Here is a 26954-nt window from a genome sequence, read left to right on the forward strand (position 1 = left end):
TCGTTTAGGTTTGTTGAGTGTTTCCATCCCCGCTCTATGTATAATGCATACATGTGGTTTTGCTTCAGCTAGTGTAGTAGCATAAAATACAATCCCATGAATCAGCTGGTAAAGAGAAAGTTTTTGAACACACCTAAGCACCAGTTCCCCACTAAGTCACCATAGCTGATAACCCTGCTTTTGACTTGAGTTTCTTTCAAGGGAACATCTAATTATTTTTGGAAACACAGACTTTAAGGGCTATGCTTTTCTAAGATATTCACCAAAAACCAAAAATATCAAATGATATTATCAAATGATTCAGCCACCTGGCCTCCAAGCAGATTTGAAATCTAGTATGACTCTGTCCTTGGAAGGGCAGAGGATTCCCCCATATAAAAATGTTCCTTAGGAATCGTGACTTTCTGTCATTCTTCGTTTCTTACCTTTCTTTCGTAGCCAACATCCAGAGCTGCCTCAGAGAGTATCCAGGATCTTCCAGCGCCACAGGGAGCTGCATCTGACAGAGAGGTGCTACCGGCTCCCAGCCCGTCTTGCTTCTGAAGAAGAGCTACAAATGTGCCACAGGTTCCGATGAGTTCCATTCCAACAGCCTTTTCAACAACAAGGAGAGGAATGGGAGATCTCACAAAGCAGGGTTGGGAGTGGTGCCCATTGATGATGCCTGAAGCTTCACTTCCTCCTCCTCCTCCTCCTCCCCCTCCTCCTCCTCCTCCTCCTCCTCCTCCTCCTCCTCCTCCTCCTCCTCCTTCTTCTTCTTCTTCCTCCTCTTCCTCTTCCTCTTCTTCTTCTTCTTCTTCTTTTAAATATAAAGAAGGAGTGTAGTCCACATTACAGTGTTCTCCAGTCAGATGCCCTGCCAACAGACTTTTAGGGGTTGAAGCCCAACCTGTTTAACCTGCATCCAGTTGAGAAAGGCTGCTTCATTGCCACTTCTCCTCCTCCTCTCTGCAGCCTGCCTTATGTGGAGACATTGAAGTCCACAGCCACCATGAAACCCCGTGACCTGCATCGCCAGGGTGACCAGTACAATTCTGTCTACATCTGTGCCAGCTCCTATGAGTGTGCCCGGCTGGCGGCCGGATCCGCATTCAGTGCAGTAGAGGCTGTGCTGTCTGGGAAGGTAAATGCCAGGGCAGAGAGTGAGCAGCAATTAATTCAGTCAATCTGCTGCAAATGATAGCTTTTTATCCAGTTGCTTTCCTAAGGCCTTTGAACAGGCCCGCCTCTAGCAAGTGGCATGTTCTGTAGATCTCTTTTTAGCTTCTCAGAAATTCTCTGCACAGGTCTCATTGCTCTCCTGAATTTTCAGTACAGCACCACTGATCTCCTATTGTTTCTTTTTCTGGGTCCTTAGACTCATAATGCTGTGGCTATTGTCCGCCCGCCTGGACACCATGCAGAATCAGATACTGCCTGTGGCTTCTGCTTCTTCAATTCGGTGGCTTTGGCAGCACGCTATGCCCAGCGCCTGGCCCAGAGGCGGTTGAGGTGAATATACTCAATAAGAACATGACAGGTTTTTTTGACTAATTAAAGCAGATTTAGTCCTTTAATTTTCTTCCCCAAGAGGTCTCCTGGGAGTGGGGATTGTAATTCTGGGAGCTCCATAACAGTTAACATATATTTTAACTGAACTGAACCAGGGAGTTTGATTTACTGATCTAATTTTGGTTTTATTTCTCAGGGTTATGATACTAGACTGGGATGTTCACCATGGCAATGGAACACAGCACATATTTGAAGATGATCCCAGGTGCTGTCTATAATTTCTCCCCATTTGAAGAAATAGTGATGTTATACCCTATATAGACTAGGGAATCAGGGTTCTTTTTCCCCTGCCCAGCTAGAGGTCACTGTTAAGGATCAGTTTTTACCAAAAGGGGACATTTTAAAATATTCTGCAGTAACACTCCTTCCCGCTCACCCCTGTTTCATAATCAAAATGTTTCCTTTTTTTGAGATATGAAATAATTCATGTATATTAAAACAGGGAAGGGAAATTGGACCCTGAAACCAATTTCTCCCTATGCTCAAACTAAAATAAAGGATAAAATTAAACACGCTTGTGGTGCTTGCATTAATTTTGATGCATGCTCAGACTGAAAAGAGACTCCTCATCGTTTTTTAGTTTTAAATACATGTAGAATTGTTTGGCTGAAAAAGCCTCCATCCTTCCTTATAAAATTCCAGAAATATAGCCATACCATGATAGCATATCTCCAAACAGGAATAGAGGGTTAAATTGCAAAAATTTGACAAGGGTTTCTAGCACCCTATTATCAAATAAAAAGGATCTTCTGATCTTCTGGCTTTTAACTTTGGCAGTTGAAATAAAGATAACTTTTGGGAGGAAACTAGTAATAGATTTCTGTATGGAAAGACTATACATTCAATTCTCCTGTTAACATAAAAATCTGGTCTGTGATTGTGTTCACAAGACATACCTAGCAAGAGAAGTAGTGTCTCATCTGAAGATCAGTTAGTGCTGTGTTAGAACGATTTAGTTTAATTCCCAAACTGTCTCTCTATTGTTTCTCCCTGCCATATGTACAATCCAAAATAGTTAAACCTTTTTTTTTTCATTGCTAGCAGAGAGTAGCTGGGCCCTTCTAGGACTTATCTTTCTTCTTTCCCCCTCCCTGGTTGCCACTGCAGTATCTAGAAGGCCATCAAAAATGGCAGCTCTCTGACTAAGGAACCAGCTGCTGGAACAAAAAGATAACATCCGATATCAGCTTTGTTGTGATCATAGGCAGCAAATACTCAAGAGATGTTCTTCTCCTTAAAATAGATAGATAGGTAGATAGATGGATGGATGGATGGAGGGAGGGAGATAGATAGATAGAGAGAGAGAGAGATGATAGATAGATAGATAGATAGATAGATAGATAGATAATAGATAGATAGATAGATAGATACAGTAGATGATAGATATAGATAGATAGATAGATAGATAGATAGATAGATAGATAGATGATAGATAGATAGATAGATAGATAGATAGATGATAGATAGATGATAGATAGATAGATACAGTAGATGATAGATATAGATAGATAGATAGATAGATAGATAGATAGATAGATAGATAGATAGATGATAGATAGATAGATAGATAGATAGATAGATAGATAGATAGATAGATGTATATATGGATAGATAGATAGATGTAGGTAGGTAGGTAGGTAGGTAGGTAGATGATAGAGAGACAGATAGACAAAATAATATGATAAAGTAAGACAAGACAAGGCAGACATTGTCCTCCAATTCCTTGAAGCCATTGTCCTATGAATTGCTCAAGGTTTTAATGGGAGTGAGAAAGGGAAAGAAGGGAGAATGGAACCAGCAAGTCTGAGAAGCCAAAATATGTAATTGTGATCTGCAGTTCTCCACATCTTGATTAGGAGGAGCAAGGCCTTTGCCTCCGCACTTTCTTTTCTGATCACCTTTCCTTTCCTTTCCTTTCCCTTCCTTTCTAGTGTTTTGTACATCTCCCTCCATCGGTACGACAACGGCACTTTCTTCCCCACTTCTGAGGATGCAGATTATGACCGAGTGGGTGTGGGACCTGGGGAAGGCTTCACCCTTAATGTGCCTTGGAACTGTTCCCGGATGGGAGACTCTGAATATCTGGCTGCCTTCCATCAGATTATCATGCCTGTTAGCTATGAGGTATATTCATGATGGAAAATTTAGGAGTGGCTCGAATGGTGCCATGACGGCAGTTATTGGATGCCATCTATTAACTATTATTAAATAGTTAATAAACTATTATTAAATAGTTATTAAAAGAGACAGAAAACAATGGGGGGGGAGTAGTTATTGAGTGTTATTTATTTATTTAATCAAATGTATATGCTCACCCATCTCACACAAGTAACTTTGGGTGGTGTACAATAAAAGCAACAATTAAAACTTTCTACTGAGATATCCAAGGCATTTAGAGCCCGAATGGTCTTTTGCAGGGAAATGCAGACATTGAGATTCCTTGCCACTGATCCAGAGGTTGTAGGCATGTTCCATTTGGCTAAGATAACTGGGTAACCACTAGGTAGGTTGGGTTACAGTTCTCAAGAACCCAACCCATCCTGGCTTATGTTTGAGGATTCTGGGATCACAGTATCCAAAGAGAACAAAGATACTTGCACCTGGCCTCCAGTGGTACAAAGGGCTGGCCGGACAAAGAGATTTAGCAGGAAAAGCGGAAGGTTCAGTCAGCATGTGTGTGTTTTTTTTCTAGTTCAACCCGGAGCTAGTCCTGGTGTCGGCTGGTTTTGATGCTGCTCGAGGTGACCCATTGGGGGGGTGTCTCGTGACCCCAGAATGCTACGCCCATATGACCCACCTCCTCTTGGGTTTGGCAGGAGGGAAAGTTGCTGTTGTCCTTGAGGTAGGTCAGAAGTCTGTCTTTATTATCTGGCAGAGCTCCGGGAGCTAGTTTTGAGTATGGGTATACAGAGTGACATTAACTTTTTTATTTGCTAACATTTTAAATGAAGCAGAAGCCAGCAAGCTATAAAGCATCAGGTTCTCATGTCAGCATTGTTTGCAAGAACGCCTTTGGGCTCCATGTGGGCTCCAGAAGGTTTCTGATCAAGGAAAAAGCACAATGACTTATCACATTGTGCTTTATTTGGAAGGAGGGGACCTGCTGAGACAACAAAGATTAACTAAAGAGGGAGAGAATATCCTGGAAAGCTGCAGAAGCTACCAGGAAGCAGCATCCCCACAAGCTTGTCATCTGTTAAATTGGAGCGTAGAGTCTGGCCATAACGGCCAGCACAGTTGCTAACTCTGGTGAAACTCTTTTTATGAGAAGGCCCACAACATGTTCTCAGAGTTGCCAATGTGTCTACAGAGGTCATCCAACTGACAGTAATATGTATAGTATCGGCGGTCCTCATTTACCAACAGTAATTGGGACAAGGAACCTCCATGGCTAAGTGATGCAGTCAGAAGGCGCGACATCACGTGACTGCACCAGCTTACGATGGTAGTTCTGGCGGTCCCAGTTGCCATCGTTAGGCAAACTTCATGCAGTTATGAGGATCTGTTGTAAGTCCCCTTCACTCAGTGCTCTTGTAACATGAACAATTGCTGAAGAAGTGGAGGTTAAGCCAGGATTACCTGTCTGTGAATTGTGAGTGCTCAAGCCCTATGTTAATTACCGTTCTTCCTTCTTTTCCTCATTCCAAAATCTTCCATCCTTCACCAATAGACAAGACTTGGTGTTAAGTTGAAGCCCCCAAGTGTGATTGGTAGCTTATGTTCCCTGGAGAGGCTGAGTTGCTTTTGCTGTCTGGAAGCATAGACTTGAGGACTAGAAGCTTGCTGTTTCTGTTTGAGATTGCAATGAAGGATTTTTACAGTAGCAGCTCTGCTCTTGCACGCCAACCCGCATGTAGGCTGGTACCAATTACTTTGACATCAGAGTAATTGTATTTTTTTTTCCCCTTCAGGGTGGCTACAACCTAGAATCTATCTCAGAGTCCATGACCATGTGCACGCGCAGCCTTCTGGGGGATCCTCCACCCCCACTCGGACGCCTAAAGCCCCCCCATCTGAGTGCCCTGCAGTCCTTGGCCCGTGTCACTGCTGTGCACCGCAAATATTGGGCAAGCCTCCGACTGGAAGGTGAATAATTCTCTTTTTATCTAAAGTATCTCTGTTCTGTCTGGGCTGATGCACTTCATAATAACTGCTACAGCCTAGTGGCTGTACACCAAAACAAAATCTGCAATTTACCTCTTGCTGTGAAGCTGTAGTGTCAGTATTTCTTAGTTTGCCCCCACTTCTATTCCATAAGAGGCTACTACTATTGAATCATGAATTTGGGACACTTCTAAAATGGGAATGTGCCACAGTCTTGTGCGGAATGAGCCACAAGTAGGCAACAAGAGCAATTGAGTTTTGCAAGGGAGCCTGTGAATTGCAGAGCAGGCTGATTGGGTGGGCTTTGTGTAGTTTTCTGGCTGAGAGGTTGTGTGCGTCCTCATTTTCCACACAGTCTAAATAAGAGGTATGGAAGCTTACAGCTATAGCAGACTTCCTGATCAGGCAACCAGCTAGTGGGTGGAGTAATTTCGTAGCTAGGAGCTTATTCTCAAATGATGCTCTTTAGACAGAGGGACATAGCAAATCAGAAGAGGGAAGTTTTGGAGGCAATTTAGGAGGGGAAAGAAGAAACTCAGATTCTGCCAAAAGGAAGAAGGTGCAGTTGTATGACTTTGCAGGGCATTTGTCTTCTTATCAGAAGAGCTTGCTTTTTACACCTATGGGCTTGTCTCTTTGCTGGAGAGGAAGGTAAAAGGACTGGAAGCCAGCCTTCCTCCTTTTAAGGCTCATCAAGGTGAAGATCACATAAATAGTGTTCAGAGAGAAGGCAAAAAGAATGAATCCTCTGAGGACAAGAGGCCACAAAAGTTAATTTTCCTAGGGAGGCTGGATGGTCAGGTGTTTGCTATCGTGAGTAGAGAGTTAGACTACATTATTTATATAGTTGCTTTCAGCTCAATCCAGTGGGATTGAACACATCTGCCCTTGGAGGAGCATGTAAGGGGTCTAAACTCCCAAGAAGTGACAAAAGTGGGGGAATCCATTAAAATAGCAGTCCCCAACTTTTTTTGATCTGGGGATCTGTTTCGTGGTAGAAAATTTTTCCACGGATCAGGGCAGGAGGGGGGGAGGAGCGCACAACCGAGATCCCTCGCATGCGCAATTTACCGTAGGGTTCATGCTTCTGTGAGAATCCATGTCTGATCTGAGATGGAGCTAAGGTGGTAATGCTAGCGCTGAGGAGTGGCTCAGGGTTGGGGACCCCTGCATTAAAATACATTTGATCTTCACAGCCATTAGTAGCAGCATCAAGGCTTTTCAACTTGATGTTTGAGGGTGCCTAGCAACTACACAGTGTAGGAAAAAAGTGATAAGAGATTGGTTGAATTCCTGCTGATGTCGCAAAAGGCCCTTTCCTACAAAAGCACTGACACAGGGATGGGCTGCAGCAGAACAGGGCAAAGAAAGCTAGGGAGGGAGTGGGAGAGGCCTGATGTAAGAATTTGGACAAGGGGAATAGGATGAAGTCGGGGAAAACGCAGAGGAATAAGTGCGCAAATAAAGGGAGGTCGGAGTTTTATTGAGTGCCTGCCCATTTAGTAACACCGTGAATTCACGTTCTCACCTTTTCCATTCCCATCATTTTAACTAAGCATCTGAAAGGCGACTTTTGTTTTTCCTCCCCAGTGCCTGCCACTCTGTGGGAGAAGCCTAGGACTCGGGCTGGGAAAGAAACTCCCATTCCAAATGAGATTCCTGAACAAGCCCCTCAGGAGTTGCTCCAAAACCCTGTAGCTCAACCTGTAGCGGAAGCGATAGAGGATGCTGTGGTGGGCTTGGGCTCCCTCCAGCTAGAAGACAATCTCATGGAAGAGGCCGAAACGGCTTCGAGTTCTCTCTCTCCTGATTCTAGTCCAGTGGGTGAGGAAGCTCAGCCAAAAGTCGGTGGATCCCCTAAGGAAGGATGCACCAAGGATGCAGCAGAGGATGCACCAAGGGAAGGGGTATCGGCAGAGGGCTTCTCTGGTGAAGTGATGGCTCCTGACAAAAAAGTGAGTACCGCAGCTTTTTTTCATTACACATCATGGGTTTTCCAAGCTGTTTTTCTCTTTTAGGGAATACTTTTCACATCTGCTAGTATTTCACATGAAGCTACGGCTGTTGCAAAGCAATTGGGAGCTTGGGTCATGGTGGCGCAATGGTTAGAATGCAGTCTTGCAGGCTAATTCTGCCGACTGCCAGGAGTTCAATCCCCACCGGCTCATGGTTGACTCAGCCTTCCATCCTTCCGAGGTCGTAAAATTATTGGGGGGCAATGTGCTGACTCTGTAAACTGCTTAGAGAGGGCTGTAAAGCACTGTGAAGCGGTACATAAGTCTTAAGTGCTATTGCTATTGTGTGAAAGACTGCATTGAGTCCAGGTGTGTTCCAGCTCAGGCTTCTTGGCCTCTCCACTGATTGTGCTGAGAATTGGTTTAGGAATGAGCCAATCTTCTTGTGTTGCTTCATGTTGAAGAGAAAGAGAGTTAGCACTGGGAATGCTCACCCTCCTCCTTGTCTGAAGAGCTCAGAATTAACCTAACGGACTCAGAAGAATGCACCAAACTACTCTGCATCTCTGATTTATTCCTCCTCCTCCCCTTCCCTGCATAGGAAGCTCTTGTTTCCATTTCCCCCAATTTGTCTAACTTCCATGTCAGTGATTCTCTTATTTTGAAAGAAATAACATCTGATTTTAAGTAGCATTCGCTTGAGAATCTCATGCATATATTAGGCCAGGATCCCCAACCTCCGGTCCGCAAGCGGCGCGCGAGCATGTGAAGTTTCATTTGCGCATGCACAGGAGCTAGGTTGCATGCGCAAAACCATCCTTTCCCACCTACCCCTACACCCCCCCCCCTCCAGCCACCACCTCTGCTGCCAATCCATGGAGCCAGAAAGGTTGGAGATCGCTGTGTTAGACTACAATTCCCTTTACCACCTAACAGCCAGCATTTTGTGCTGATGCTGTTTGGGAGAATGGAAGTCCACATTTAAAGGAAGTAAAGTTGATTTAGATGATAAGTCTTTAAACAAAGGCAGCTCATTTCAGAATTCAGATGGTTAAAAACTGCTCAACCCAATTGAAATATTTAAACTATTGGGGAAGAGATAACTAAGCCCCTTTTATTTATTTTATTTATTTATTTATTTATTTATCATATTTGTATACCACCCTACTCCCGAAGGACTCAGGGCGGTGAACAGCCAAAATAAAATACAGAGACATACAAAAGTTAAAAAACTATTAAAAACAGATTAAATAATTTAGGCTCAAAAAACAAATTAAAAACATCCAATTTATCTAAAAAACATTTAAAACCCAATTTAAAACCCAATTTAAAAGGGAGAGTTAGGCCAGACCAGCCTGTTGGAATAAAAACGTTTTTAGGGCGCGGCGGAAGATGCGTAAGTCTTGGATCCTCCGTATCTCTGGGGGGAGCTCGTTCCAGATGGCAGGTGCCCCCACAGAGAAGGCTCTCCCCCTGGGGGCCGCCAGTCGACATTGTTTGGCCGACGGCACCCTGAGGAGCCCCTCTCTATGGGAGTGAACTGGTCGGTGAGAGGCTACTGGTGGCAGAAGGCGGTCTCGTAAGTACCCTGGTCCTGAGCCATGGAGCGCTCTAAAGGTGGTAACCAAAACCTTGAAGCGCACCCAGAAGACCACTGGGAGCCAGTGCAGCTCGCGCAGGAGGGGGGTCACATGGGAGCGCCACATCGCTCCCGTCACCACCCGCGCGGCTGCATTCTGGACCAATTGGAGCCTCCGGGTGCTCCTCAAGAGGAGCCCCATGTAGAGAGCATTGCAATTATCCAGGCGTGAGGTGACAAGGGCATGAGTGACCATGCGTAACGAGTCCCGATCCAGAAAGGGACGCAACTGGCGAATCAGGCGAACCTGATAAAAGTCCTCCTGGCCACGGCCGCCATATGCTCTTCTAAAGACAGCCGCGAGTCCAGGAGGATGCCCAAGTTGCGAACCCCATCTGTGGGGGCCAACGACTCGCCCCCAATAGTCAGAGATGGCGCCAACTGACTATATCGGGACGTCGGAAACCACAGCCACTCGGTCTTGGATGGGTTGAGCCTGAGTCTGTTCCTCCCCATCCAGATCCGTACGGCCTCCAGGCACCGGGACATCACCTCGAGGGCATCATTGGGGTGGTCTGGGGTGGAGATGTACAGCTGGGTGTCATCTGCTTCCCTGTCAGGGTTCCAAGTAATAGTTCCATATCAAGCAAAACTCTAATGCAAGTAGATTCCTTAAAGAATTGCTTTATTGGAAATATCATATTGGCATAGATCTGGGGAAAACCGACTCTGAAGGGTCCTGCGGTTTTTCACCTAATTAAAAGTAAACGTTTTTCCCTCAACCCCAAACAATCAGTCACATGGTCTAATCAAGTCACTGTCCGGTGGTCTGATGACATCACTCCTCCTTCCTCCGGCCAGATATGAGAACGTCCTTGGTTCCCAAGAGAAAGTATTTTATTTTGACTACACGACCCCAGCTATCTCTAATCCCTCCTCCCTATCCCTCAGCTCCAGTGTGGCGGCACTGAAGCTGCAAGATGGCTTCAACCAGGCCAGCTTCAGGGTTGACATTCTCATTGCCCTTTTACATGCCACAAACAGAACAATAGATAGGGAAGCTGCAACTCTGCTATTAAATAACTACATTTTAAGGGCTTCTGAAAAATATTACCTCATATCATCTCAACCACCTGTCTCTTTTTTCCCTCTTACTTTCAGCATCACCGCCCAATGAATGTTGAGGTTGTCCTGTTGGATGAAGCAGCAGGGGGTTGTTCTTCCTTTGATGAGCAGTTTGGGGATGATGTGGCTGGCAGTGTGAGTAATGGGAAGGGAAAAGATTATTGGGGAAGAGATCAGGATTAGATTTCTTGAGTCTAGAGAAAGTTGTGTCTGAGAGAGCTGCAGTAGCATGTCAGTGGCCTAAGGAAGAGTGAACGGCACCTTTGGCTTGGAGTCTCACTGGAAAAGCCTTGAGACTTTCAACTAGAGACGGAGGAGTCTCTATAGAGTGAAAGTGATTTTACATGGATGTGCTATTACTCCATATGTACACCAGCAAAGATTTCAGGAATGCTCCTGTGATGCGCAAGGAGTTTTAGAACAGAGAATCTGTGTTGCTAGTTCTAGAATTAAACCTGACTTCAGAACCAGGACAGAGGCAATAGAAGAAGTGGTCCTTGAACAGTACTTGCAAACCCTCTCAAATCCAATCAGTTTCTGAATTAAAAGCACTGAGACAAGAAAGGAGGGTGGTAGAAGTGCCTGGGGATTATTTAACAGCCCAGGGAGCTGAAGATGCACAACAGGGAATTTCTGAGTTTAGCAAAAGTTTCAGAACAGGGGAAGCGGGGAGTCTAACTTGAAGAGAAAAAGTCAAGGCTCAGAAGGGACAACCTCGAGGCTAGATGTCAGGATAAAGGGATTCTTCTGTTATCTCTTTCCAGGGGCTCTTTTATGTCACGACTCCTTTACCCTGGTGCCCCCACCTCAGCTCAGTGCTGCCTGTGCCTCCGGTGGGCTTGAATGTGTGGCAGCCTTGTGCAGAATGTGGCAGCGAGATGGAGAACTGGGTTTGTCTGGTGTGCTATAAGGTAAGGATACCAGTCCTGAAAGTGCAGCTTTGGGGTTAGAGCAGGGGTGAAATCTACTTATCTTCTCTACCGGTTCGGAAGTGCACGCGCTGTGTCACATGCGCGCTTGGACCCTCTGCACATGCGCAAACCCTTCTGCACATGCGCAGAGGGTAAAAAACAGGTTACTTCCTGGTTAAAACCAGGAAGTAATGATAACTGGGTGGGTGGGCGGAGCCTCGTGCTGCCATCGCTATCGGTTCTCCGAACTACCTGCCTAAAACATGTTTGTTACAACAACATGTTTTAACAAACAACTTACATGTTGTTAAGTCTCTGAGGGCGCATGATATCTGTTTCTTAAAAGTTTCCCATCCAAATTGGCAGAAACTCACACCAACTTTGAGAGCTCTGTGGAGTAAAAAAAAATAAAAGAGAGCTGACCATGCACTGATTGCTCATGTTATAAGGTGGCTCTTTGTACTCCAATAATATTTCCTTCTGGAGTTGCTAGTTTTGAGCTCTGGCTCAGGGGCTCATTGTCTCTGTGGCAGGCAAGGAGACGTTCCTCCATGCGTTCTTGGCCAGGAGCTATTTTAGGCGTTTCATTGACCTGCTTCTATCATCTTCCAGTTTGACTGCTTGAATGAAATAACAACAGAGTTGGTTCTCCACCGTTACTTTCTTCTCTGTAATATGCTCCATTTGCTTTGGTGGGGTGGGGGGGGGTGGGGTATGCCTTTAAGGAAATTGATGAGTTGAGATCATTTGATTGATTGATTGATTAAATTTATGTGCTGCCCATCTCCCCAATAAAATGTTTCTGGGCGGAGATCATGTTTAATGTTTCAGCCCTGCCCTCCTGAAATATTCTATTTGTTTCAGGTCTGTTGTGGACGCTACATTAATCAACATATGCTGGATCACAATAAGGAATCTGGGCATCCGCTGGTGCTTAGCTTTGCAGATCTCTCTGCCTGGTGCTATGACTGCCAAGCCTATATCCATCACCCAGTGAGTTGTAACTCCTCCTTCTCCATCTCCTCCTCCTCCTCTTTCTCCTCCTCCCCAAATTGAATATTGAACTGCACATCTGAGATCAGATCAGAGAAATGCAACCTTTTCTTCTTCCTTTGGCCATCTCAAGACTGGCAGATATACAAGAGTTTATCGTATTTTATTGCATGTGGGTGGTGGGAAGCACAGGAAGTAATTATGGAGCATGATTTAGGGGAACCTTTTCAACTCAGGTGTGCTCCAGAAGAGTTTGGATTATAACACCAGGACCAGGAAAGTGTTTTGAGAGACAGTGTTTTAGTCAATGTATCATGGATGCTTGGCAGGCAACTCTCCAGCCCCCAACTTGTCAGACAGTGTTCATCAGACTTCACTAAGTTTGCAAAATAGCCCAACCATATATCACATAGTTTTTTCAGTTCCCTTCCAGTTTTGTGTTTTGGGACATGTTGGACTATAAACCCTATCATCCCCAGCCAGCACATCAGCAAAACACTTGATTAGGGAAACCTTTAGATTGTTTTTTAGATTGATAATCATTTTAAGGACATTGAAGTTAGACCACAAGTAGGGAAAATAGTTCACTCTCAGTCACAGAAGTTTAACCTGTGTGTGTGTGTGTGTGTGTGTGTGTGTGTGAGAGAGAGAGAGAGAGAGAGAGAGAGAGGGAGGGAGGGAGGGAGGGAGGGAGAGAGAGAGAGAGAGAGAGAGAGAGAGAGTCTATCTCACGGTCATATAAGAGGAGGAAAATAATTATGTGTATTGCCTTGAATGAAAGGCTGGATATAGAGTTAATGAATAAACAAATAAATATCCACTAATGTCTATAGGAGACCTTACTCTGTTAGGAGAAAGGCATTCCCCCCCCCCCATTACTTTTATACAAGTGGCAAAGCAGCTTACCTTCTTGTAAGAAAGCATGAAGCAAATGGCTGGTGTGGAATGGATTTCCTTTTACTGGCAATTGTGTCATTTGTTACTTGGGGTAATTTACAGATATGATGTTGATGAAAGAATTGTGGACAAACTGAACAGCTGAGTAAAACTTCTTCATGCCAACAAATCCAAAGTGCTGAGGGCCACACAATATTGGGCACAGCATAGGATTTTATTTATCACAGTGCAAGAATCAGAATTTGAAAAAATGGCTGCTGCGGAAGAAAAGAATAAATCTCTTCTGCCTGGGTTCTGTAATTCAAGGGAAAAATTGCTTCCGTACATTGTGTTGAGGGGAAAAGGAAAAAACGGAAAACAATATTTCTCAATTTCTTCTGGGGAAGAGAATAAAGGAAGCTGCTTTCAGTTGTCCCCAGGTTAATGTATATGGGGAGCAAGGTTGGGGTAGGGAGGTGAGGCTAGAATGGGTTTTGAATTCAGGTTTAGTAACTCTCTAGGGACATATGACATAGTAACTCTCTAGGGACATAGGATTAATAAAAAAAGAATTAAAATATAATAGCCCTTCTTGTCTAAATTCAGAACTCTCACCAATATACAGTTCTGTCTCTCGGTTTTACCAACTGTAAGGCAGTTACATTAGTCTCACTAAAAAGGAAAAAACACAGGGTGGGTGGCCAAATCCAAGTACTGATGTTCAGTGTGAGTTTCTTTTTCTTCAGGTCCTTCTTGAAGCCAAGTGCCAGGCTCACAGGCTGAAGTTTGGCATGGACGTGCACCTGCCTTCCTAAAGTGACTTTGTCCGGAGGGAAGTCCTAAGATTGAATGCAGCACAATCAACCATCATTTGACCTCACTGAAGTGAATCCGAGGCTTCTTAAAAGGGCTCTTTGTGCCAAAAATAGCCAGCAACCATCAATTGCAATACCACCAGCAGCCATAAATCTTCCATCAGCACCCTCACTGCTTCCACTAGGACAAAAAAAGACCACATCCTCTTCTGGTCCAATCCACGAAGAGGAATAATCAAATGTTGGCGCACTAAGGATATCTTTGCTTCTAATCAGAAGTACTTTGCTTTCTTCAATGCTGAAGAGATACCGTGCCAATTCTTTTTTACTAAAGTTGCAAGGGACTCACTTTTCCAGTGTCTGATTCAGGGGTGGGTTCTACTTACCTTTACTACCGGTTCGCATTGGGAGCGTGCGTGTCCTTCTGCGCATGCACAGATCACCTATGATGATGTCCAGGTCGGTGGGTGGAGCCTCCTGCTGGTTTTACTACCAAACCGGGGGCAACCCACCACTGATCTGATTGCCCAAGACTGCATTTCCTCTCCATATTACTGTATATTCCTCTAACTCATCTCTCTCCTCTGTGTTGCAGTGATTTCTTGCTCAGTTGGGAAAAGCCTGTGTCAATTTTCAAATAATCTGCATTGGAGTGAATGAGAGAGTTTTCCTTTGAGATTAGAGTAGGATGTGATGAGTGACCAGCCCAGATGTTAATCTGTCTTTGTTAAGGACCTGTGTTGTAATTTTAAGACCAGGTTCACACAATGTATATGCATGTATGGGTAAAAGAGAAAAAGGGAAACCTCACTTTCCACACGAAGCAGGTTAACCTGAGGCACGACGGCCAAACCACTGGTTATGATGAGTCATGACACTTCTAGAATGGCATTATTTGAACCACTATGGCAGCCTTTGCATTTATGTGCAGGTTGTTTTCTGCAGATAAGAATGACCTGTGGGAAAAGAGAATATGAGAATTGGGCTTTGATAGCTTTAATGGAAATAACTTGGTGTAGTTGGCTTATTAAGCAAGCAGCAGGGTGGCCTTCCTTAGGGGTCATTGGCAAATGACGGGGGAAAGATTGGGTTGAATTCCCTGGCCGCTTTCCAGGTGGTGGGGTGTGAGGGTGGGATGTACAAGAGGAAAGCCTTCAAGCTTCTCTTCTGTCAAGATAAATAGTGATCAGGAGAGGGGAGAGAATTATTTGGGAACTGGTAAACACAAACAGCCTTTAAATAAGAGCAGCCAGTGTGGTGCTGTTCAGGTATTTTGGTTTACAGCTTCCATTGTCCTTAATTGATTATGTTACTTGGGTTGAAGGGCATGTCCAAAGCATCTATGTGGAGAGGATCAATTTGCTTCCTGTCCTGAAAACTGATGGAGGAAGAGGGTATTTGTTGAAAAGAGTTAATGAGGGAGGGTGGCAAGAAAAAAGATTGGGGGGGGTGTCACTGTGTTTGAAAAAGCACCAACTTCCACATGAGGGTGCATCGTTTTCCAGGGCCGGCCCTGGTGGTTTAGGGGAGGGGATATGGGTATTATGGGGTTGATATTGAAACTTGGAGAACATTTAGTTGGATTGTAAGCTTTCACTGAAAAAAAAAATGTATGTTCCTCTGCTTGATTTGTACTCTTTCTAATTCAAATAAAGGGCGTCTCTGCAATTGTATATGTGTGTGTATTTAGGGATGGCTCTGTATTTAGAGGGATCTTGGAGGAGAGAGAGGTGCGGTGTTAAACTTTTGAGGGTGGGACTGATCTGTCCTCATCCCAGGATTCGGCCCAGCTTGCAGCTAAGTTTATACTGTCCTTCACTTTCTGCCAGTACCTACTTCCGCACAATTTCTTATAACAGGTACGCATTTCAAAAAGTACAGTATGAGACTGTAGGCCCAATAAGGAGAGACCTGGCTGGTATATTGGCCACAGTACTGAATTAAGAGGGAGGAAACCCGGGTTCTAATCTTGCCTTAGTCACAGAAGCCACTTGGCTGATTTTGAGCTAGTTACCCCCTCTCCACTCTGATCCATATCAGACTGCAGCAAGTTGGCTGAGAAACAAAACTCCTTTGTTATATCAGGAATTGATAGCTATGCTGTTAAGAAGTAGGAGAGCAGGGTACAAAAGCTAGGAGGCTCTGCAACTTTGTGAGACAAATGCTAACAAAAACAACAGCAGCCACATGACATCCATCGAATATTTGGGAAGCATCAGTCCCTTTCCCTTGTTCCCTTCCTTTGTGGCCTATAATGCTGGGCTATTCGTTGGATCTGTTTAATCTATTCATTTATGATGTGAGACAAAACATTACAAACGTTGATAGTCATGATTTGTTTGGCAGCCTGCCCCAGCATTTTCTGATACGCAAAAGCTGACGAGCATTATCTGTTTTCCTGCCAGCTGATGTATGGTCTGCTGAGGGTCTACTTTCTGCTAATGGCAGCAGACAACCAATAGATTGCTAGGATAATTGGGGTGGGGACAGAGATAAAGATAACTGGCCAGTGGAAAAAGTAAGTGGATTCCATGTAATTTAGGGGTGCCATTTTTCTCTGAAGGCCGCACAGGCTGCTCACTTTTATATACTGTACAATCACTTCTCTGAACATTTTTTTCTTCATGGATAGCTTTTTCTGTTGCTTGTTTTTAAATTCCTCATCCCTCCCCAATCTCTACCCATTTTCTTCCCAGGTGTCTGCAGACATTTCCATTCCTGAATCTCCCCTTTTGGTCTGATCCCATCCAACTAATGTTAACAAAAGCATTTACTTTCCTTTTATCCTTCTCAATATTTACTTGCCTCCTGATCCCGGTGTTCCTCTCTTCGCTCTTCTCGGTTGCCATAGCTCGTAGAGTTCCTGTTTTCTTGAGAAAACACAGTCTAGTAAGGGTATCTTGGATGCTGGTGGGCTGAGCAAGATGGCACTTGGCAGACTGCGGCTACGAGTGGCCCGAGTCCTTATTGGTCTGTTTGGAGGGAAAGCTTTGCTCCCATAACAGTGATAGTTTTCTTTAATTCAGCAAACCTTGAGTTTTCCTAGAGCGTGTATGTTTCTCCGGCGCCTTGTTTATGCTCCTGTTCCGTTGACACTTAACACTCACTAGAGGGAGTAGATTTCAAATCCATTGTACAGGGAGCTTTAAGCATTCCAAGCATTTCTCAAAAATGCATTCAAAAATCCTCTAAAGTATTTAAGAATTATCATATCCTCTCTACGTTGCAAATGAAAGAAACAGAAAGATGCTGCTCATCTCATTACTCCTGAATTTCTGGCAGAAGAAAATTGCAAGGTAGATAAGCAGCCAGTCTTCCAGGTATAGTTCTCACTGCAGTGGGTAAGAGATATATATACCCACTGCAGTGAGAACTATACCTGGAAGACTGGCTGCTCATCTATGCTATATATATATATAGCAGTTCTGGATAGCAATGGCCTGCACCAATCACTTGCCTATTTTATTTAAAGGTGCTTGCTGCCTCCTACTGGAAGCTCTAATCCCTTCCCTGGCATTTGCATCCCTATAACTCATGCCTGGGGCGAATAGGAGAAAGGGAGCCTTGTTTCTACCCCCCCACCACCCAAGTCCCCTTCGTCTTTCCTTCGTCTCCTTTTCTAGTTCTATCAAGCCACGGCACAATTTAGTAGTGGAGAACTGGTGAGCCTCGGCATCCATCCTCTTGTGTGGAAGATGAATTGGGCAGCAGATGCTCTGAATCCAGTCCGAATCCTTCCTAGTGGCTGTTGCTCAGAAAGATAGAGAAGAAGGGCAGTGGGCATTTGGCCAAGTGGCTGCTTCTGTCTCCCTGGCAGGAGAAGTAAGAAGCAGTGTAGAGAGTGATGAGCTTGGCAAGGAAAAGAAACCAATTCCCTGCCCCCCTCTCCCTCACAGCACCCAGAAAAAGAAGGAAGCCAATCTTGGAGAAGGAGGCAACGTAGCACTGCTCCCCCCCTTCCTCCATCACCATCAGCCGAGGAGTGCCGAGACTGCAGAGGAAAAGAGCTTAGCAATCATCACCCCAGGAGATCCCTACGAGGAACGGGGGACTGTGAGGGGGACGGGACACAACTCTGCTGCCAGATTCCAGGGGTGGAGAACCTGAGCAACTCGGTGGAGAAGTGGAGCTGCTGGAGCTGAGGTATGCAGAGGTTTTTTTCCCCGAAGGAGGAGGAGCTGAGCAAAGGAAAGGAGAGTGGCCAGAGAAAGGTGTGCATCAACTGGCTTCAGGCGTGAATGCTCTTGTAGGATTTGGCTCCCTGGAGAAAGGAAAAGAAAAACACTTCTTGCAGAAGAACACTTGCAGCAGGTCCCTCAAAGGAGACGTATGGACCATGTTGGCAGCCCGAGAAGCAGCAGCCCTCTACCAGACCGATTTTGTGCGCAATGCCAGGGCAGTGGGCGCTCTCTGGGCTGGCTGTAGCTTATGCTTTGGCATCTTGGAGGTGGTGGTGCTTATCCAGCCAGCATGGGTGCAGACAGCACCTCTCACCTACCAGCTGCCAATCTCCGGGGCCCTCTCCGACCCCAGCGTGAGCGCCGTGGGCTCCTTCGGCCTCTACCAAGTCTGCACGGAGCAGGATGGGGTCCTCGAGTGTGAGGGATCGCTGGTCACCCTAACCCCCATCCCATCTTTCAAAGCAGCTGCTGTCTTCGTCCTGATGGCCCTGGTGTTGGTGATGGGCAGTGTGGCCTCCCTGGGTCTTTTCTGGGTCTGCAGTGCAGGGACCGTCTACAAGGTGTGCGCCTGGCAGCAGCTTTCAGCAGGTAAGAGAATCCAGGTCGGGCTGTCATTTTGGAAAAGACAAGGAAGAAATTTGGAAGGAGGGAGGGAGGGGAGTGTGGGATAGAGAAAGAGCCTCCAAAAGGAGATGCTGCCGAAGCTCAAGTCTCACACAAGCCACGCTGTAAACTTAGTAACTGAATTTGTAAAACACAAAGTTTGGTCTCTTCTTGTTGAGGATAGAAACAGTCAAATTCAGACAAGACCATGCAGGCTTCATTCAGAATAAACAGGAATGTTCAGATGCAAAGGTTATGTTTCCCTTCCACCAGTGTCCCTGAGTATGCTGATTGTTCTTCACTTGCTGCAATGAGAGAAAATTGTTTGTTTTTTTTTACACCTGAGTGAGCCTGCAGGTCCTTCACTATCAGGGATCCTATCTCCATCAAGCTACACTGCACACCTGGCCTTTCACCTTAGAGAACCTTAAGTGGCAAAACTCTTCTTCTGGTCTGATCAGCAATAGCAGCTTTGAGAATGAAGGTGATTCCAATGACCAGGCTTTGGAGTTACCAAGTCAGAGAAAGTGGAATACAATCCATGAGTAAGGCACAGTGTGAAGCAAAAGTTAGTTCTTCGTCCAGGTAACCCAGACACCAGTCTAAACAAGCTAAACTCTGAAACTGGTCCGAGTTGTGCGAATGTACATTTTATTTGTTTTGTGTTATATTCACTTTTTTGTGGGGTGTGCCCCGATTTATTTGTGTAATAGTATAGAAGGATGTAGAAAACATGCAGGGCTGGGGAAGAGTTGTTGTGTTTTGGCAGTCGCTGCCCACCTCTTTTCAATCATTCTTTGTGGCAATAAAGGCTGCTGGCTTGGTTTAGAAATGAATGCTAACCAGTGGTGAAATCCAAATTTTTTTACTATCAGTTCTGTGGGCGTGGCTTGGTGGGTATGGCTTAATAGGCATGGCAAGGGAAGGATACTGCAAAATCCCCATTCCCTCCCCACTCCTGGGGGAAGGATATTGCAAAATCTCCATTCCCACCCTACTCTGGGGCCAGCCAGAGGTGGTATTTGCTGGTTCTCTGAACTACTCAAAATTTCAGCTACCAGTTCTCCAGAACCTGTCAGAACCTGCTGGATTTTACCCCGATACTAACTTGGCAGTTGAATTATGAGCCCAGGAGTCCTGAGTGAATGTAGTTCTCTTCTGCAGGTCTCATTCCTTTTAATTAGGGTACGGTAGGATAAGTTCTTGATGGACAGTGTCATTTATTAATTAGTAGGAGGATAGTGCTATAGATGTTGATATCATTTCAGACAAATGGTTGTCCAATCTCTTTGTAAAAACCTCCAGTACCAGGGGAGGGTTCTACTCACCTTTACTACCGATTCGCAACGGGGCCGCATGTGTAGAAGCGTTCTGATGACGTCGGGGTCAGTGGGCGGAGCTTCCTTCCAGTTTTACTACCGGTTCTATAGAACCGATCCGAACCGGGGCAACCCACCACTGTCCAGTACCCTCAGCGTCTGGAAGTTGTGGGTGCTCCAACACTGGAGATTTTTAAGGAGATTGAACAAGCATTTGTTTGAAATGGTATAGGGTTTCTTGCTTGAGCAGGGGCTTGGACTGGAGGACTTCCACGGTCCATTCCAACTCTGTTATTCTGAAATGCCAAAACATGTTGGGGACGATCAAATTGAAAAACAACCACTTCTTATCTCTCCCCACTGGCTTCAGAATTGTGGGCCCTTTAGAAAGCATCTTCAATGGACCCCTTTAACTTGGAAATGCTGGGATAGAAACTTCCACAGGTTGAAGCCAATTGTCTTGAATTTTCTGTGTGAAACAAAAATTCCTGGTGATCTAAGAGCTCTTGTAAATGATCGTTTTTGTTACCTTTCAAATACAACCTTGGGAGAGAAGATATGAGTTCTATGTGGATAAGGTCATGCATTAATTCAGATTCAGACTGGAAAAAGTACCTCAGAGCTCACACGGCATGCAAGTAGCACCTTTGGCAACTCTGTAAACCAGGTTTTTCAAACTGTTGGTAACAACTCCTTATGGGGTCAAGAGCAAGTTTGATGGGCTTGTGCACACCAAGAAGGAACAGTGTTAAAACATATTTTCTCACTGCCTGTATAAGCAAAATTGGGCTTTGCTATTTCATTTCAAACATAAACCTGAGATAAATGTGGAATGTACAGCAGGAAGGTCTTTTTCAGAAATAAAATCCAGATTTCAGGAATTATGCCAAACTTTGTTCAAAATATGGTTGTAAATGTGATAGGGGAGTATTATTGACTTGCAATAAAAATATTTTAGATTATTAAGTTGCAAAGTTCTACCACAGTTTTCATATAGAGTTTAAAATCTGATAATTAAAGTGCAGTAAATGGTATGTTTCTTTCTTGCACAACCTCAAATCAAATGAAATAACGGTAGGTTATTGTATTTGTGGCACTGTCATTCATTTATCACTTTTAGGAGTCACGGCACGGCAAAGTTGGAGGATACCTGCTTTCAACCAAACTGCTTTTTCCCTACTCTGGGGTTCTGATGCAAAAGAGCAGGCATCGAGTCCTGCCTCATTTAGCGACCATTTGCAGTTATTATTAGTACAGAAACTTTGTGGCCAGTCCACACATTATGACCTTCCCAGATCTGTAAAGAAAAGGACAGTTGAAGTAAGATCTTGCAGTTGCAATCAGTGACAGTTTCACTTAACAACTGAGTTGCCAGTTCCAACTGTCATTAAATGGGTCATTAGGGTCATTTACACTCACCCAGTCAGCAATCATACTGCCTGCTGATTTATTTGTCAAAAGAGCAGAAGAGAACTATCAAATATGAAGCTGCCCCAGTTACCTTGACAGCAGACATGGTGAAATTTCACCTGATTTTGGCTAGGCCAGGCTGGGGGAGGGGTGAACAATGTAGAAACTAAAATAGAAATCTGCAGCGTGCTAATGAGGTTAGAGCCACCGTGGATGCAAGCTGGGGTGGGGGGAGATTTATTTGGACACCTTCTCTCTCCTTTATGCCTATCGGTGGGAAATGTGCTTCCAAAAAAGAGAGAGTTTGAGACTCATTTTTGCAGAAGAAAACTCTCACTTCCGGGTTCAGTGCAGAAGCAGGAAGAGGCTAGCAATCCCAGTGGAAGCTTCATTGTCATGTTTTGTCTCCATGGCTGATTGTGGGAGGCTGTTCAACCCCAAACAAACTTGGGGATCACCCTTGAGTGGAAACCAACCTTCTCCTGCTCTAGAGCTGACTGCGTTTTCATTTTTGCATAAAGCATTCCTTCTTTTCTTGACCTGGTTATGCATGTCGTGTGAACTGGGAGGAGGATATCAAGCCTGGGAAAAGTCAGTGGGTTTGTATTCCACAGCAAGTGTCTGTATCAGTGGTGGATTTCACTTACCTTTGCTACCGGTTTGCATGCGCAGAGCGTATTTGATGATTTCTGGGTGGGTGGGCGAAGCCTCCCGTCGCCACTACTATCAGTTCACACGAATCCGGGTGAACCGGTACCAATCCACCACTGGTCTGTATGGACTCTGTTAATTCTGTCTCACCCCCCCTCTTTCTTCTTTGTCTGCCCATCTCTCTGTCTCGCAGCAACTTGTCAGGCTCTTGGCTGCCTGGTCTTCCCAGATGGCTGGGGGGCGCCAGAGGTGAGGGCTCTGTGTGGGCCCCAGGCCAGGAGCTACACCCTGGGTACCTGCTCGATCCACTGGGCCTTTACTCTCGCTTTGCTGGGCATCGCTGATGCGTTGGTTCTGGCCACTCTCGCTTTTGTGCTGGGAAACAGGCAGGACGCTCTCTTGCCTGCGGGTTACACACCACCCCGAGAGGGAAGAGGTAAGCATGGGCACATCTTGTGCCTCTTCTGTCTTGGGTAACAAATGGAGCCAACAAATGCTTCGACAAAGCCAGCTGCATGAGAGGCAGGACTGGCAGCTACGTGAGCCGTTGCTTAGTTACAGGCAATGAGACTCCCAAATGCAATTTGGATTGAAACTGTCCTGCCACTGGTGTTCAGACCGTGATGTGAATGAAGTGCATTCTTTCTTGCATCTTACAAATATCCCTCCCTTTGTCTTACATGTGCAAAATGATTTTTTAAAAAAACCCGCTTGTTCTCAAGGAATACAAATTCTGTGCAGAGACTCCCTAAAAAACTGGGAGCTGCAAAATCTGGGCCTTCTTCAATTTATGCTAGTCTTTGGAAGAGATACGAAAATATTCTGTTCTTGTGACTAAATGGTTTCAGCAAATGGCAAAGTATTTGTCTCACCTGCCTCCCTTTTGACTACAATGGGAAGGCCAGACTAATTTGTTCAGGGTGGGCTTGTATTAGCCTTGATTTGTGAGATATGTTAGAACTAATAAAGCTGGGCTGGAAAAAAAAATCCAGACGATTATTTGATAGAAATGAAGAATTGGAGTTTTCTGCCTCTCTTTGATCTTCTGCAGCCCAGATACGATAATCCTAAGTATATCTCCAAAATTGATATCAGCAGGTTAGTGAGGCTTACTCAAACATATATACATAGATTTGTATACTATTTAGGGCTCATTTGAATGATAAATGAGAAATTCACATAGAGACAAACACCAATTGCTGGCCTTTAATCTTCCATTTTACTACAGACTGACATGTCAGGACAATTATAGGAAATTAAAATGGCACGATTTTGTTCCAATTTAAAATGTTGCTAAGTCTGCCAAAAAAAGACTTATTAAGGTTAGAGAACACGATGTTGGCATCTCTCAAGTTTGCAGAGTGCTCTGCTCACAAGCCCTGCTGTGGGAAGCTCACATGACTGATTGGTGCGTAAAGCTTCAAAGAGCCAGCAAAACTCCTTGGACTGCAAGGTTAATTATCGCTCAAGCATGATGGCAGCTAAAGTCAGTGCATCTGGAGGGCCCTCAGCTGGAGACTGCTGGCTTACCATTTGCCTGTAAATTGAGAAACAATGTCAGAAAAGACAAAGCTGAAACTCCCAGCTTTTCAATGTTTCCTTTCTTCTTCAATGTACATGCGTTGTGAAGGACTTGCATGCATGTGCGCATATGACAACCAAGGGAGAGGACAAAACATCAGGCCTAACATTTTTTTAAAAAAAGAAAAAGTATAATTACCTTCAGAAAACACACTTCAGGAAATGAACGAAGCACTTTTGTCTGACTGGGTGATTGCCCATCATTTTGTACCCCACAAGTTCCTTCCTTCCTTCCTTCCTTCCTTCCTTCCTTCCTTCCTTCCTTCCTTCCTTCCTTCCTTCCTTCCTTCCTTCCTTCCTTCCTTCCTTCCTCATAATGTAATCTTTTTAGGGTTTATAAGTGTTTTTAAATGGGTTTTAGTGCTATTTTAGAGGGAGTGAATAGAAAAGCTAGACTTTGCTTCAAAGCCCCAAAATGCCTTGGGCATCACAGATTTCAGAAAGTATCTTATCATTTTCTCCTTTTCTGCTTGCGGTACGTGCTTAGGTGTGACTTCAGCACTGACTCCAGATTGATCCCAACCAGCAAATATTCTTCAGAGTTGGATATGTCATGGTTTTGCTGTACCCGTTGCAATAAATTTTAGAAAACGCTAATGTTATGGTGTCTCCTCAGTATCTTTCATGACTTTTTGAAATTGTTTGCATAATCCTTTTCTCTCATTCAGGACTGGACAGCAAAAGGCTCACAGACAATATATGGCCTCCTAATTCTAGATTTTTATATGTCAAAAATGTAAACACAGTCAAAATTTGCCAGCAAGTTGGGTGATTTCCAAATGATGTTCAGCAGGAAATGACAGGAGGTAAAGACATTAGTAATAGCAATAGCACTTAGACTTACAGTATATACCGCTTCATAGTGCTTTTACAGCCCTCTCTAAGCAGTTTACACAGTCAGCATATTGCCCCCAACGATCTGGGCCCTCATTTTACCCACCTCGGAAGGATGGAAGGCTGAGTCAACCTTGAGCTTGTGAGATTTGAACTGCTGAACTGTAGCTAGCAGTCAGCTGAAGTAGCCTGCAGTACTGCACTCTAACCACTGCACCACCTTGGCTCTAAGTTAGCCAGTTTAAACTTTAGTATTTAAAATAATCTCCAAGTTCCCCACCCCCCGCCCCAAAATGAAACGAAGGAAAGGTGTTTCAGGTCTATCAAGACTGCCATACTCCCTGAGGCCTTTGGCGGATGAAAAAATACAGTTGAAAATGAAAAAAGACCTAGTTCCCAAAAAGTATCCAATTCCTGAAATTGTTTGTTGTCAGGGTCCTCTATGACATGAAAAGAATTGAGGAGAAGGTGTGTCCCTCCAGGAGAAGACTCTGTGATTTTCAAGTTGTATTGAACTCCTCATTCAATATGACATCTGGAAGAGAACAAAGTTCTCTTTATGTATATGGCTGCCCAACTCACTCTCAGTGACTCCCAGAGGCTTACAAAAATAAAACTCCTGGTGCCCTGTGGATTGATCATCACTTCTCGTCAGAACTTCTTGTTTGTTTAAGGCAAGTATCTACTAGTAGAATACCAATATAGTTTGACATGGAAATCATTGTTTTTGAAGATTCTTGACTTTTGAAAGCCCAGAGGTAGACTGTTCATTCAGCACCAACCTCTTTCTTCTAATAGTAGAAGAAAGGGTGTGATTCCCTCTGCGCATGTCCAAGATGGCCGCTCCCAGCTGAGCGGCGGCGATACTCGGGGGATATTCCCCGGGTTTTGGGGGTTCCGGGGGCTCGACCAGCTAATTGACCCCCATGTCTGGTGAGGGGAGCTTCTCACCAGTCTGTGTCATCTTCTTGAGAGCTGGCAGCTCTCCAGGACACGATGGCCAGGAACGAGACGGAGACGGCTGCGCTGCGGCTCTATGAGCGGGGAGAGCGCCCTCAGCGTCCTCGGCATCTCCCCGCAGCTGCCGGGCCAGTGGAACGGGCGGTGGCGGCGTCGGCGATGCAGCCCCTCCCTGGAGCTTCAGGGACTCCGAGGGGATGACAGGGGCTTCCTGTTAGACCCAACGGTGGACGGGATGTTTTAAGAGCTGGCATCGTCGGGATTGGCACTCGCTTTAACACTGGGACGAGCGGCTGGGAGAGATAACATCAGAGAGGCCGGAAAGGGACAGGAGCCTGAATAGGGAGAGCGAGGGGCATCCTGACCATGATTTGAATCAGACCATCAATGTTTTGTTTCTTGGAACTGCCGATTACAGCTATGGATGGGAGGCCCACTTGGAGGGGGCCCACTCCTGGTCCTTCCAGAGGCTCCCCCCCTCCCTTATTTGGATGGGGGTGAGCTAGAAACATTGCTGTTTGATGGTCACAAAAGACCTTGGGCCAGGCTTTTATGCCTTACGTGGTCTATTAGCCTCCAGGAGGCCACTTATCATCTGGAGATGCCTCTGAATAATATGATACGATACTTGTTATGATACCTGCCTCCCATGGACATGGACATCTATAGTCTCCCGATTCGCCTCCCTACTCGCCTAAGGTGCAGCCGCTAGAGTTATTGGAGTCTTCTCTGGGCCCGTGAACCTGTAGATTGGTGGTTTGTCATCAATGCCCCCAATTGTAAGAGGGAAATATTCGGATTTCAAGTCTTTCATGGTGCCGGTCGATGACTGCGGTTTCTGGCCCTTCCCAGCTTTCGTGAGAGGGCAGCTGGTGTTAACATCTGGCCTCGAAGCGGCCTAAGACTCCATCCACTGCTGTGAGAGAGCAGTGGAGTTTACTGACTTGGAATTGATTGAATATCCCTTTCCAGACTTTGGACTATCTTGATTACCCCCAGGCCATTGATTTTCCCCCGATTGATTGATTAATTAATTGATTGATTAGATGTATTCGCCAACAGAACTTCTTATTCTGCGAGACTCCCCCCTCTCGCAGGTGTGGCCCTCCACTTTATCAAGGGCCTACCTTTATGACGGGCTTTGGCACCCCGAGAGGTGGCATGCTGCAAAAAGGGGATTAAGGGGTTTTTTAGGGAAACTTTTTGATAGATTTTTAAGGGATTTTAAGGGGCGGGAGGGTTGTGTGGGTTTGGGGGTTAACCCACGGGGGGAGGGGTCCGGCCCAGCTGTTAGTGGGGCCACGGAGGGTGCAGATTCCGGGGGTAAGAGGGACATCAGAGTCCATTCTGTCGAGGGCTTTTCTATCAATGTGTTGAGTGGGAGGGGCAGATATGGTGGGAGCAGGGGGCCGCATCATGTAGTGGGGGCGCGCACTCGCTATCTTCGAGCGGTGGCACGCCCCGGTCCCCATAGCCCTTCTCGTATCCCAGGCTGTTCAGACTCTC

General features: G+C 45.2%; 2 protein-coding genes across 2 annotated transcripts in view; both read left to right on the forward strand.

Annotated features, from left to right (window-relative positions):
- Positions 1-15582, forward strand: part of HDAC6 (histone deacetylase 6) — a 38366-nt gene extending 22784 nt beyond the window's left edge. The window contains exons 18-29 of the mRNA XM_070938100.1: positions 439-567; positions 955-1123; positions 1358-1491; positions 1688-1756; positions 3483-3675; positions 4244-4393; positions 5463-5637; positions 7246-7610; positions 10351-10449; positions 11079-11225; positions 12090-12218; positions 13841-15582. Of these exons, the coding sequence (XP_070794201.1) occupies positions 439-567; positions 955-1123; positions 1358-1491; positions 1688-1756; positions 3483-3675; positions 4244-4393; positions 5463-5637; positions 7246-7610; positions 10351-10449; positions 11079-11225; positions 12090-12218; positions 13841-13909 (1828 nt within the window). The 3' untranslated portion in view covers positions 13910-15582. The remainder of the gene's footprint in view (positions 1-438; positions 568-954; positions 1124-1357; positions 1492-1687; positions 1757-3482; positions 3676-4243; positions 4394-5462; positions 5638-7245; positions 7611-10350; positions 10450-11078; positions 11226-12089; positions 12219-13840) is intronic.
- A 2401-nt stretch (positions 15583-17983) lies between these two features.
- On the forward strand, positions 17984-24198 carry LOC139310888 (LHFPL tetraspan subfamily member 5 protein-like). The gene is made up of 3 exons (XM_070935135.1): positions 17984-18678; positions 22267-22509; positions 24142-24198. The coding sequence occupies exons 1-3, from the start codon at positions 18246-18248 to the stop codon at positions 24168-24170; spliced, it is 705 nt and encodes a 234-aa protein (XP_070791236.1). The 5' UTR covers positions 17984-18245; the 3' UTR covers positions 24171-24198.
- The last annotated feature ends 2756 nt before the right edge of the window (positions 24199-26954 follow it).

This window comes from Pituophis catenifer, unplaced genomic scaffold (genome assembly GCF_029215685.1).
Source record: "Pituophis catenifer annectens isolate HBS135680 unplaced genomic scaffold, rPitCat1.0.hap2 SCAF_2, whole genome shotgun sequence".
Taxonomy (NCBI): domain Eukaryota; kingdom Metazoa; phylum Chordata; class Lepidosauria; order Squamata; family Colubridae; genus Pituophis; species Pituophis catenifer.

Bases quoted from the DNA above. Each gene is read 5' to 3' on its own strand.
- LOC139310888 (XM_070935135.1), top strand. From the start codon at position 18,246: ATGTTGGCAGCCCGAGAAGCAGCAGCCCTCTACCAGACCGATTTTGTG. The intron at 18,679-22,266 runs GTAAGAGAATCC...TCTGTCTCGCAG, and splicing joins CTGGCAGCAGCTTTCAGCAG to CAACTTGTCAGGCTCTTGGC. The intron at 22,510-24,141 runs GTAAGCATGGGC...GTACGTGCTTAG, and splicing joins ACCACCCCGAGAGGGAAGAG to GTGTGACTTCAGCACTGACT.